General features: G+C 45.9%; 1 protein-coding gene across 1 annotated transcript in view; it reads right to left on the reverse strand.

Annotated features, from left to right (window-relative positions):
* Positions 1 to 2,241, reverse strand: part of LOC147659601 (vomeronasal type-2 receptor 26-like) — an 87,186-nt gene extending 84,945 nt beyond the window's left edge. Inside the window, exon 1 of the mRNA XM_086951618.1 lies at positions 2,014 to 2,241. Coding sequence (XP_086807744.1) covers positions 2,014 to 2,241 — 228 coding nt within the window. The remainder of the gene's footprint in view (positions 1 to 2,013) is intronic.
* Between the last annotated feature and the right edge of the window lie 10,612 nt (positions 2,242 to 12,853).

Genomic DNA, 12,853 nt, shown 5'->3' on the forward strand with positions numbered 1-12,853 from the left:
GCACAGCAAGCCTTCCTGCTGTTTGACCTCTTTCTATGAGCCTCATTTACCATAGTTTGGCACACTGCAGCACAGCAAGCCTTCCTGCTGTTTGACCTCTTTCTATGAGCCGCATTTACCATAGATTGACACGCTGCAGCACAGCAAGCCTTCCTGCTGTTTGACCTCTTTCTATGAGCCTCATTTACCATAGATTGACACGCTGCAGCACAGCAAGCCTTCCTGCTGTTTGACCTCTTTCTATGAGCCTCATTTACCATAGATTGACGCGCTGCAGCACAGCAAGCCTTCCTGCTGTTTGACCTCTTTCTATGATCCTCATTTACCATAGATTGACACGCTGCAGCACTGCAAGCCTTCCTGCTGTTTGACCTCTTTCTATGAGCCGCATTTACCATAGATTGACACGCTGCAGCACAGCAAGCCTTCCTGCTGCGCTGCCGTGCGTCAAAAGAAAAGGGTGAGAATGCGCAATATCTACAAGATGTGGTGCATTCCTGTCCTTCTCCCCTGCACGTGTGCACAATGGGATGACATGCGTCAACGCAGGCACTCTCATCCGCTAGGGCGGATGCTGTGGATTCTGGGACTAACAACCTGTCCCCTTGTCTTACTAAGGTTCTCGAATGGATGGATGCCTCTTTCCTAAAGCTCAACGGATCAAAAACCGAGATTATGTTGCTGGGATATAAGGCCCCCATTAATCTTGATTTTTGTTGGCCGAGTTGTCTGGGCCCCTCTCCTACCCCGAATAACCAAATCAAGAGTCTAGGGGTTTCGCTTGATCCCACTCTGGGCTTTCAAGTTCAGGCTCGTAAGGTCGCCCCGACTTGTTATGGCCTTTTGAGGCTCTTAAGGAAGGTGCTGACCCTTCTTCCGTTCGAGGCGAGAAGGATCCTTGTCCAGTCCCCGATTCTCTCTTGACTGGACTACGCGACTGCAGTATATCTGGGTGCTCCCTTAGGCACTATTAAGATACTTCAGTCCGTCCAGAACTGTGCAGCCCGTATGCTATTGGAGGTTCCGAGACATGGCTCGGCGAGGGCTGCCGTGCGATCTCTTCATTGGCTACCGGTGCAGGAAAGGATCCGGTTTAAAGCCATGTGTATGGCCCATAAGTCGATAACTAACAACGGTCCGGCCATCCTGCGCCCTCTGTTTTGCCATTATCAATCTTCCAGAGCCTTAAGATCTAACCATCGTAATCTGCTCTCTGTACCGAGGGTCAAGCCCTCTCGTACAGGTGGCTGCCGGTTTGCAGTTCACGCAGCAAAAATCTGGAATCAACCTACCGATAATTTACGACTCGAACCCAATCATCTAGCGTTTAGAAAACGGCTGAAGACCTTCCTGGTTTGTTGAGTGGTGTTGTTCCGTTATGGGTCTAAAAGCGCTGGGATGCCTCCGGGTAGCCAGCGCTCTACAAATATGTAATCATTCATTCATAATCACTCATAGATACTGCACATTCCTATCCTTATTGCAATAAGGATTTCTGTGCTGCAGTGCATCAAAATATTATATAGCAAAAATTAGGAGAAATACAAGTATTACTACTCTTTACATCACATTACGTCCTCCTTTTGAAAGGCACATGTTTAGTGCTGCCTCAGATTTACTGATCCTTGTACATCTGGGGCAGAGTCAAAAAGCCCTGGGTGTTGCTGGGAACGCGCCCAGCAGCACCCATTGCATGTCCCTTTACTGGAGAAAAGCTGTGTTGGGGGGCTAGATTAGCAAGTCACTGTTAAGCCATGCACAATGGCTCAACGCAGCCTTCTAAATAAGGCACGGAGCACATCTGGAGCGTGAAAAAAGTGACATTCCAGTGGCGCTAAGAGCTTGTAAATTTCTACCTGAGAGGTAAGTGGGGCAACTGAACCATGATAGATTGTGGTTCACCTGCTGATACAAACTCAAAATGAGGCAACAATGACTTCTCTGTTGATCATTCTTATTCTTGCATATCCATATGGATCTCACCTTTTTTCAAAGTTTGTTCCCAATTCAGACAGGAGCCATTACCTGCTTAAAGTCGGGGTGCCAAAGAATGGCTCGGTCATCAATGGTGAGCTGTTCCTCCCCGGAAGGACTTCGATGGAAGCTTCCCACTTTGATTCTTGTAGAATTACCCCAATAATGGTAATGCCAGTTAAAAATGTGAAAGCGCGTGGGCGGGTCCCCGAGATCATCGAAGTAGATTTCATCACCAGAGGTAGTTTTAAAATGAAGATCCCTCATGTAATGATGTAACTGGAAGAAGAGAAATGGAAAGAGGACACAGCAAATAAATAACCACTTATTGCAATAATACCTACAGTAGAATGAATAGTGTCCTGACTGAGCTGCTACTTTCGTTGTTGCACTGGAGGTTGTGATTCAAGCCTTTTTGGTGGATCACAGGTCATAAAGGTTCCAAATCAATGCACCACATGGTAAGTGCATTGTCCAGTTTAGTTATGTGGACAGAGCATGCAGGGAAAGAGCTGTTGCACTAGGTTTGAGGCAATGAATGTGCTATTGATACAAGATGGATATCAGTGGTAGAGACCACACCGCCCCTGTGGAAGAGCGTTGGATACTGGCACTGGGAAGACAGGTCAGAGTGAAGTGAGTGATGTCGCAGGAGTTGGTCATGATGGCAGGCCATGAAGGCAATAACTGGAGCTAACCAGTGTACGGTGCCTATTAATGAATTTTCAGCAACATATTAAAATTGAATGAATTCTATATTTTAAGAACAGTTTTGTTCTAATGCTGATATATGATTATTCACCTGCATGAGGAGGCATGTTGGGTTGTTTATCAATCAAGGGATTCTCGTACATACTGGGTTCCCTGCTCCGAGCTTCAGTGTCATCACGGGTCAATCTCTGATAATTTTATCTTTTGAAAATACTACACCCATATGACAACAATTCACAGCAGGTGCAAAGAGTTTTAACCCTTTTGCTGCTCTGCCTTTCCCCCCGTGCCAAGCCTTTTTTGGCTATTTGGGGTAGTTTGCGCTTAGGCCCTGTAACTTTTTGACACATAAGGTATCCACACCAATTTATTGTCCTTTTCTTCCAACATCATGCGAATTCTAAAGGTACCCAGGGTTTGTGTATTCCCCTGGAATGGACCCAGAATTTGCCAAAATACAGCAATTTGTTTTAATGGGAAAAAAAGTGCTGCAGATGAAAGCGTCTGTTTTCCCCCTGAAAATGGTATCAACAAAGGGTTTGTGGGACTGAAATAACATTGTTTACAGATTTCAGGGTCTGAGAGACGTTTGTCTGAAAACCAAACATTTTTGCACAGTTTTTGCATGTTACTGGGCCATGGCCTATTTTTGCAATTTTTCTGTTTTTAACCTTCTTCCAGTTATTGGTAGAAACGGGACTGAAAGAAATAATGGATCCTGGAAAGATATACATTTTAGAAAATGTGTCAAAAATTCAGAATTCATAAAGGGGTCATTTGTGTAGATCATTAAAAGTTTCTTCATAGAAACTAAAAGTTGAAAATAGGAAATATTGAAAATGAGTTGAAAAAAAACAGCCATTTGTGCCAACGTTTTCACCTGTAACTTCTTCTAATTATGACAGATGTTTGAAAGAAGTATACCTTTACATCCACTAGACCTTCCTGGTTGTAGGGGTTTATATAACTTGTAGGTTCACCGAGAAAACGACGAAACAAAGCCAATAACTGAGCAGCGTCTTGCAATGATTTATTATGTGCCGGGTATATAGCAATTCATTTGGTTAAATATATGCAGTGAAAATCGGGATGAAAGACACATATGTATTTCTGAATTTGGAACAAAATATAGAGTTTATAAACAGTAGCTATTTGCACTTTTCTGAAATTGTAGGTACCCATAGTAGCATGATAATAAGTAACTTATTTTTTGCACATTGTCTTTCATTTGAAAGGCAGTAATGCATCAAAAGTCAATAGGTAATAACAGTTGCTTTACAATTCTGTGTTACCCTAAGTCTCCTAATAAAAATGGTACCTCACTTGTGTGGGTAGGACTAGTACCCCCGCAAAAGGCATCGGCTCAAAACCCAACGTGGACACAATTCACTTGTACAGTGAAAACTGACCCTTTTTTTTGCAAAGTGCCTAGCTGTAGATGGAAAACAGGGAGGGAGTGCTTAGGGGCGACCCGGAGGAGGAGCTAGCGGTGTGCAGTCCATTGCTGTTTTTTCTACATAAGGGCTCCCTTGAGCCTCCCAAGCTGACAAACTTCTGGACGACGCACCTGCGTGCTGGGCAACGAGGCCTGTGACGGTTACGAGGCGGCCTTCTCTTCCACCCCTATTGACTTTCTCTACTGATGAGGGAAGATATCCCGAAACCCGGGCCATGTCCCAGGTCTAGAGATCGGGGGAACAACAAGTATCTACTTGCACCTACATAGGTGAACCACTTACGAACTTTCAGTTATTCTTCGAACGTCAGGCACTGCACATACCAGAGTGCTTAGGGGCGACCCGGAGGAGGGGCTAGCGGTGTGCGGTCCAACGCTGTTTTTTCTACATAAGGGCTCCCTTGAGCCTCCCAAGCTGACGAGCTTCTGGACGACGCACCTGCGTGCTGGGCAACGAGGTTTGTGACGGTTATGAGGCGGCCTTCTCTTCCCCCCTATTGACTTTCTCTACTGATGAGGGAAGATATCCCGAAACCCGGGCCATGTCCCGGGTCTAGAGATCGGGGGAACAACAAGTATCTACTTGCACCTACATAGGTGAACAACTTACGAACTTTCAGTAATTCTTTGAACTTCAGGCACTGCACATACCAGAGTGCTTAGGGGCGACCCGGAGGAGGGGCTAGCGGTGTGCGGTCCATTGCTGTTTTTTCTACATAAGGGCTCCCTTGAGCCTCCCAAGCTGACAAGCTTCTGGACGACGCACCTGCGTGCTGGGCAACGAGGCCCGTGACGGTTACGAGGCGGCCTTCTCTTCCACCCCTATTGACTTTCTCTACTGATGAGGGAAGATATCCCGAAACCCGGGCCATGTCCCAGGTCTAGATATCGGGGGAACAACAAGTATCTACTTGCACCTACATAGGTGAACCACTTACGAACTTTCAGTAATTCTTCGAACTTCAGGCACTGCACATACCAGAGTGCTTAGGGGCGACCCGGAGGAGGGGCTAGCGGTGTGCGGTCCATTGCTGTTTTTTCTACATAAGGGCTCACTTGAGCCTCCCAAGCTGACGAGCTTCTGGACGACGCCCCTGCGTGCTAGGCAACGAGGCCCGTGACGGTTACGAGGCGGCCTTCTCTTCCACCCCAATTGACTTTCTCTACTGATGAGGGGAGATATCCCGAAACCCGGGCCATGTCCCGGGTCTAGAGATCAGGGGAACAACAAGTATCTACTTGCACCTACATAGGTGAACCACTTACGAACTTTCAGTAATTCTTCGAACTTCAGGCACTGCACATACCAGAGTGCTTAGGGGCGACCCAAGGAGGGGCTAGCGGTGTGCGGTCCATTGCTGTTTTTTCTACATAAGGGCTCCCTTGAGCCTCCCAAGCTGATGAGCTTCTAGACGACGCACCTGCGTACTGGGCAACAAGGCCCGTGACGGTTACCAGGCGGCCTTCTCTTCCACCCCTATTGACTTTCTCTACTGATGAGGGAAGATATCCCGAAACCCGGGCCATGTCCCGGGTCTAGATATCGGGGGAACAACAAGTATCTACTTGCACCTACATAGGTGAACCACTTACGAACTTTCAGTAATTCTTCGAACTTCAGGCACTGCACATACCAGAGTGCTTAGGGGCGACCCGGAGGAGGGGCTAGCGGTGTGCGGTCCATTGCTGTTTTTTCTACATAAGGGCTCACTTGAGCCTCCCAAGCTGACGAGCTTCTGGACGACGCCCCTGCGTGCTAGGCAACGAGGCCCGTGACGGTTACGAGGCGGCCTTCTCTTCCACCCCAATTGACTTTCTCTACTGATGAGGGGAGATATCCCGAAACCCGGGCCATGTCCCGGGTCTAGAGATCAGGGGAACAACAAGTATCTACTTGCACCTACATAGGTGAACCACTTACGAACTTTCAGTAATTCTTCGAACTTCAGGCACTGCACATACCAGAGTGCTTAGGGGCGACCCAAGGAGGGGCTAGCGGTGTGCGGTCCATTGCTGTTTTTTCTACATAAGGGCTCCCTTGAGCCTCCCAAGCTGATGAGCTTCTAGACGACGCACCTGCGTACTGGGCAACAAGGCCCGTGACGGTTACCAGGCGGCCTTCTCTTCCACCCCTATTGACTTTCTCTACTGATGAGGGAAGATATCCCGAAACCCGGGCCATGTCCCGGGTCTAGAGATCGGGGGAACAACAAGTATCTACTTGCACCTACATAGGTGAACCACTGACAAACTTTCAGTAATTCTTCGAACTTCAGGCACTGCACCTACCAGAGTGCTTAGGGGCGACCCGGAGGAGGGGCTAGCGGTGTGCGGTCCATTGCTGTTTTTTCTACATAAGGGCTCCCTTGAGCCTCCCAAGCTGATGAGCTTCTAGACGACGCACCTGCGTACTGGGCAACAAGGCCCGTGACGGTTACCAGGCGGCCTTCTCTTCCACCCCTATTGACTTTCTCTACTGATGAGGGAAGATATCCCGAAACCCGGGCCATGTCCCGGGTCTAGATATCGGGGGAACAACAAGTATCTACTTGCACCTACATAGGTGAACCACTTACGAACTTTCAGTAATTCTTCGAACTTCAGGCACTGCACATACCAGAGTGCTTAGGGGCGACCCGGAGGAGGGGCTAGCGGTGTGCGGTCCATTGCTGTTTTTTCTACATAAGGGCTCCCTTGAGCCTCCCAAGCTGACAAGCTTCTGGACGACGCACCTGCGTGCTGGGCAACAAGGCCTGTGACGGTTACGAGGCGGCCTTCTCTTCCACCCCTATTGACTTTCTCTACTGATGAGGGAAGATATCCCGTAAACCGGGCCATTTCCCGGGTCTAGAGATCGGGGGAACAACAAGTATCTACTTGCACCTACATAGGTGAACCACTTACAAACTTTCAGTAATTCTTCGAACTTCAGGCACTGCACATACCAGAGTGCTTAAGGGCGACCCGGAGGAGGGGCTAGCGGTGTGCGGTCCATTGCTGTTTTTTCTGCCTAGCTGTACATGTTGACCCCTAGCTCTGCTGGCACCTATACCTATTTGAAAATTAGACACACAGGGGAATCCAGGATGGGGTGACTTGTCTGGCTCTCACCAAGGTCTGTTACCCAGAATTACTTGCAAACCTAAAATTTTGTAAATAAAAATCACATTTCCCTCACATTGTGTTGAAACGTGGGTAGATCGAAGCAACTAGCAGATTCTAAATACACCTTTATTTAATCCTCTTTCCTTACAGATTCATTTAATCTATCCATTCATATGACAAAAAGCACTGTCAAGTTGCCTGCAATCATTATCAAAACCTAATAAAAGACTACATTACACACATTCTATGTTTTGTTCCTGTAGTGTTAGGTGAGGTGAATGCATGAGGACATGAATGATGGGATGTTTGAGTAGTTAGATTACCAATATTTATATGAGTACAAGGGTATTTATACAACACTGATAAGGAATAATATTTGTTTTTAAAACCTTGGTAATTATAATTGAAATATTTGTATGATATTCACCCTGCATTTGTGTTATTGTGAGCCCTTGATATCATACAAAATATAGTGGAAGTATGTCTTTTTAAAAACTATTTTGAGTTGCCTTTGATTCCTTCACATTCATCCAAGGTACCCTACCACATACAATAGAAAATATCAGACTGGGTCACCTCAGTAATGAGGAGGTAACATGGCCAGTCCTAGCCAGCTATAGACCATATCCGCAAATAGGAGTTTTCACAGCAGCAGAAATGTGTAGACTTTATACAGCTTTAATTACACTATACAGACAACTAATACAATTTGTTATGCGAGACATAACATCAGCCCCAGCAAGGGCTGTTCCATCTGCACAACCACAATTGTAGATGCCCACAATTAGTCCAGTGACTGTTAATGCAGTTATAGGTAAGGTTCCCCTTAGACCGGAGAAGATTCTGTTCTGGATTGCACAAAACAAATCAGCTTGAAGCAGTGTTTCCCCATACAGGACCTCAAGATAAACATAGAATTCTCACAACGTGCCTTCCTTTGGAGATTGTTCCCCCTGTAGAAAACTGCGCCACGTGGGGCACAGTAATTGTAATTGCTGCTATTTATACAACATCAATAGCTGTTGCCCAAGCCCTGGATCAGGGAATGAAACTTATTAGCAATTATGGTACAGTCTCCTGAATTATTTCTAGTTTTATTAAAGAGGAAGCAGCAGCATTCGGCGGGATAGCAATGTCTCACCCAGATACTATTGGTGAATCAGGAGTGAGACCTGCAAAAAATTATTATTGCTCAAGCCTATACATCTAGAGGTTGAGATAATTTGGGAGCCAGGCCTAACAAACCACAAATTAAGTGTAATTCTGAAAAGGATAACCCCAAAGCAGGCACACAGTCTTTAAAAAAATGCTAGGATAATAAGAAAAATAAAGACAAGATTAAAGTACAAGGCGGATCTCCTCCACAGGAGTCTTCTGAGATGAGCTACACTTTGCATAACCATGAAACAATTAAACAGCTTTAAATGTATAAGCCACTGATACACATCGTCCTCGTTCCTTTCAGGAGTCATCCAAAAAAATGCTCGGAGAGAGGAGTTCGATCAGAGCACAGATTGGAGGAAAACAGGAAACAGATGAAGGAGTCACAATGCTCTTCTGACTTCATTATAAAAAAGAAAGAAAAATATCCACAGTAAAAACCTCAATTTAAAAAGAAAAAGGTGGCTGAGATAAAAGACATGCCACACATATTGAGGACTCTGCTTCAGAACAGAGTGGGCTCTGACTCTGCTAGACAGCACAACAGAAGTCACAATAATTTGCTAAAATCATCTAGAGTGTCTGGCGGCAGCAACAACTTGTGACTATATTCAGGTACAAACACCGGACCAGAGGCTGGGGCTTATTACGATGGCGGAAGGACCGCCACCACCAGCCATGTGAATTTCCCCCCGCCACATTACGGTGGCGGGGATCTAGACTGCGACCATGGCAGACGTCCACCGCAGAAACCACCACAGGTAATCAGACCGAATGCCTGGCTGAGCGGTCTGCATGCATAAAATGGTGGTGGTGCCTAGCAGGCACGTCCGCCATATTATGATGCAGGCTGTGAGCCAGCCTTTCCATGGCGGAGACACTGTCATGAAAAGGCTGGTGGAGATCTTGTTTGGCGGCCTGTTGCAGGCCCCAAATGGGGGGTGTATGTGCATTGCTACCCCTCTACATTTGAGTACACTAAGTGGAAGGCACCGTGCGGTGTCTGCCACGTAGTGCTCTGTAATGCATAACATGCATTTTCAACATTGCAGTGGGTGCTGCTGTCATTGGATAGTGACACAGTGTACGCTGGGGAGGAATAGGTTGTTGCATGTACTTTTCTCAGTGATTGCAATAGTAAGGCTGAGGCAATCCTGGTTTTAATGGAGAAACTGTGCCTAATTGACGTATGGAGATATAAGTTCTCAGAAACCACTGGGTATATACATTATTTGGCTGTACACAACATTTACATCCGCATTGAGTTTTAGTAAGTGTCCAAAACATTAGCTTGCAGAGTAATTAAATGTGAGCATCTTCCGAGGACCTACTATGACCACTCACCAATAATTTTAGATTTAGCACTTCCTCCTTGAACATTTGAGCTATTCGCCTGGTGCTTCCCACCCTATTCCTTTTTAGACCCCATTTTAATGCAGAACTTTATAATAACATAGGCACAGTCAACAAGTTTGCGACAGTTTGAGAGACATTTAAAGTCTCTATCGGGGTCACCATTGCAGCGCACGTTTGGCAGAGCTAGGGTTCCTTTGAGAGGTAGTCTCATGAAACTGGAAGCAGACATTGCACAGTTAGAGAGGGAACATCAAGGTTACAGTGATCCCCAAACCCTGCATGACATCAAGACAAAGCTTAAGGAGAATTATGACATGGTGAACAGTGAAACTAAACACTTGAGTAACACTCAACTGCTAGGATGTATGGGGAAGGTGAAAGACCTGGAGCTGCTCTGGCAGGGGTGATGGGGTCAAGTAGAGACGTTGGAACAATCACAGACATTTTAGAAAAATCTGGACAGTCTCTCTATGACAGTGAAAATATAGCGGATAGATTTTGCAGATACTATGCCGCTTTGTACAATTCATGAATTACTGCCAACTTTGAGGCTATACTTGATTACTTGGAGCACATACTCATGTTATGACTCACCCCAGAACAAAGAGAGCACCTTATGACCCCCGTGGAGCCTGCTGAGATCCTTGAGGTATTAAAGAACATGCGAGCTGCGGATGCCCCAGGAATGGATGGCCTCACTGTCTTTTTTTACAAGACATATCAGGAATTGCTCCAACTCCACTTATTTACAGTATATGAGGAGATGGGTGATGCTAATGGTATGCCGTCTTCAATGCGGGAAGCATTGATTTTCACTCTTTGTAACCATGTAAGCAATTCAACTAATGTTCCTCCTATAATCCCCTGTCACTTTTAAAATATTGACACCACGATTTTTGCTACAATCTTGGCAAATAGACTTGCTTCATTGGTCCCCTTTATAGTCAGTCCCAAACAGGCTTCATGCAAGGCCATAGCATAAAGGTTAGAACCCTATTCTTTGTAATACAACGCGTTGACCATGAGATAAAGGCAGCTGCTGTTTTTTTTAGATGCCAAAAAGGTGTTCAACTTCGTGGAATGGGCCTTTATGAGGACTGTCCTGCGCTGCATTGAAGTTAGGGAAGTATTTCTGCAATTAGTGAATGTGCTAAATATGACCCCTTTGGCATAGGTTTGCATTGGTAATTTGGTGACAGACCCCTTATGATTACTATAGGTACGTGATAGGGCTGCCCATTATCACCTTTGCTATATGTGAATAATTCAGAGCTGCTGGCCTGTGCTTTGGGAGAATATCATTGCCATTGGGGGCTGCATTTTCCTGGTTACCACCTCATCATATAAGATTATGCGGGAGACTCTTTGTTGTATATTCACAAATCAGAGATGAATCTTTCTCCTGTTCTCAGAGAGGTGACTCGTTTTGATGGCCTTTCTGGATTGTACATTATCTGGGTGAACACAATAATATTTCCTCTCACTCCATCCACAAGTCTCTCGATATTTGAATTTCCCTTGCAATGGAAATCTGACTCAGTGCGGTACCTTGGCTTCCAAATACATACGGACCTGGTTATAGTAATGAACGATAACTATGGCACAGAGATTCACACACTAGACACTGATGTTGATTGCTGGACCAGGGTGCTGGTATTTTTAAGCCCTTTACTACTTATGAAGGAACCACGCCGTCATGAGCCTCGGGTGGAGTGTGCTCATGATGGCGTGGTTCCGTCATGAGGCTGCCGCTCTGCCCACGCAGCATTAATTCTCCGCCTGTGCAGGCAAATTAATGAGCGGGCGGGGCAATGACGGAACCACACCGTCATGAGCACAGCCCGCCCGTGAATCATGATGGGGTGGTTCCGTCACGAGCATGGTGGTGCCGCTCTCACCCCCCACTCCCCAGCGCCGTTGGCAAAATTAGCGCCACGGCCAAGGGGTTACTGAGGCGTATAGCCTTAAAGACAGTGGTTATACTTCCTAGGTTCCTGTTTCTGTTTCACAATATTGCAATGTTACTCGTGAGGTCATTAATTGCTACCCTATGCTCACTAATGATTAGGTTGGCCTGAGTTGGTAAAAAACCGAGGGTTAAGTGGGACATCCTTACTTTGCTAAACACACAAGAGCAGATCAAGTCTGAAAAAATGTGTGCCTACAACAGTAGCCGTGTGGTACTGGTGGTGCATGCGTGAAACAAGGGTTGCCAAAACCATTGAATGGAAGTCGAGGGAGGCTGACACAATTCCCATCAGACCACCCATGTGGTGGAGTTTACGTCATGTGGGAAATGTTGATCATGCCATCCCAAAACCGACCAAATAGTGCCGGTGCAGGAATGGATGTAAAAAGTATCATCATAGACATGCATCCTAAAGTGATGAAAAATGAAAAGAGTGCAGTGCTCAAATAATAGTGAAGATAAAATTAAAATTTAGCAATCCGGACTCCTGGAGGCATTGCGACAGAAGTGCGGGTGTTAAAGATTAAAAAGCACGCTGGGTAGCATGACTACCCTCTAGCGCAGTGTGATATGGTCGACATGTTTCAGCTTAAGGGCATCTAGCCCAGCTTTCTTCAGGACCGATGACAAAAAATCAGCTACTACAACTACATACAAAGTGTATAGATGATGAATAATAAACCTGTACTGACAAAGTTACTTCTATATCGAGAGTGTGAATACTTGAGTGTCCACTGCAGGGAGAGAAATGAATCTTCTTCCTGTTAACAAACAAAAGACACTGTATCAGACAACACCAAGTTAAACACACACAACACGGCGCACACACACAGAAACCGTGTAGGCACATATACATGAAAAATATGATTTTTACATGAAACTAAAGCATATATGCTTAATCACACCGAGGCATTTCCTCAGCGTGATACTCACCCAGCTTTGTGTGGGTGACGACCTCACCTCACCCGGCAACCGCTCGGGAGGAAGAGGCCCCGCTCTGTAGTGTAAAAATAGAAGACTCAGTAAGCACTTAACTTTACCGTGTCTTGGCCGAATGACTTTACACTGAGACCCAACAGACGTGTGATAGTGACTCTCCTACCATACCTACCACTGACAGT

This window comes from Lissotriton vulgaris, unplaced genomic scaffold (genome assembly GCF_964263255.1).
Source record: "Lissotriton vulgaris unplaced genomic scaffold, aLisVul1.2 SCAFFOLD_309, whole genome shotgun sequence".
Classification (NCBI taxonomy): domain Eukaryota; kingdom Metazoa; phylum Chordata; class Amphibia; order Caudata; family Salamandridae; genus Lissotriton; species Lissotriton vulgaris.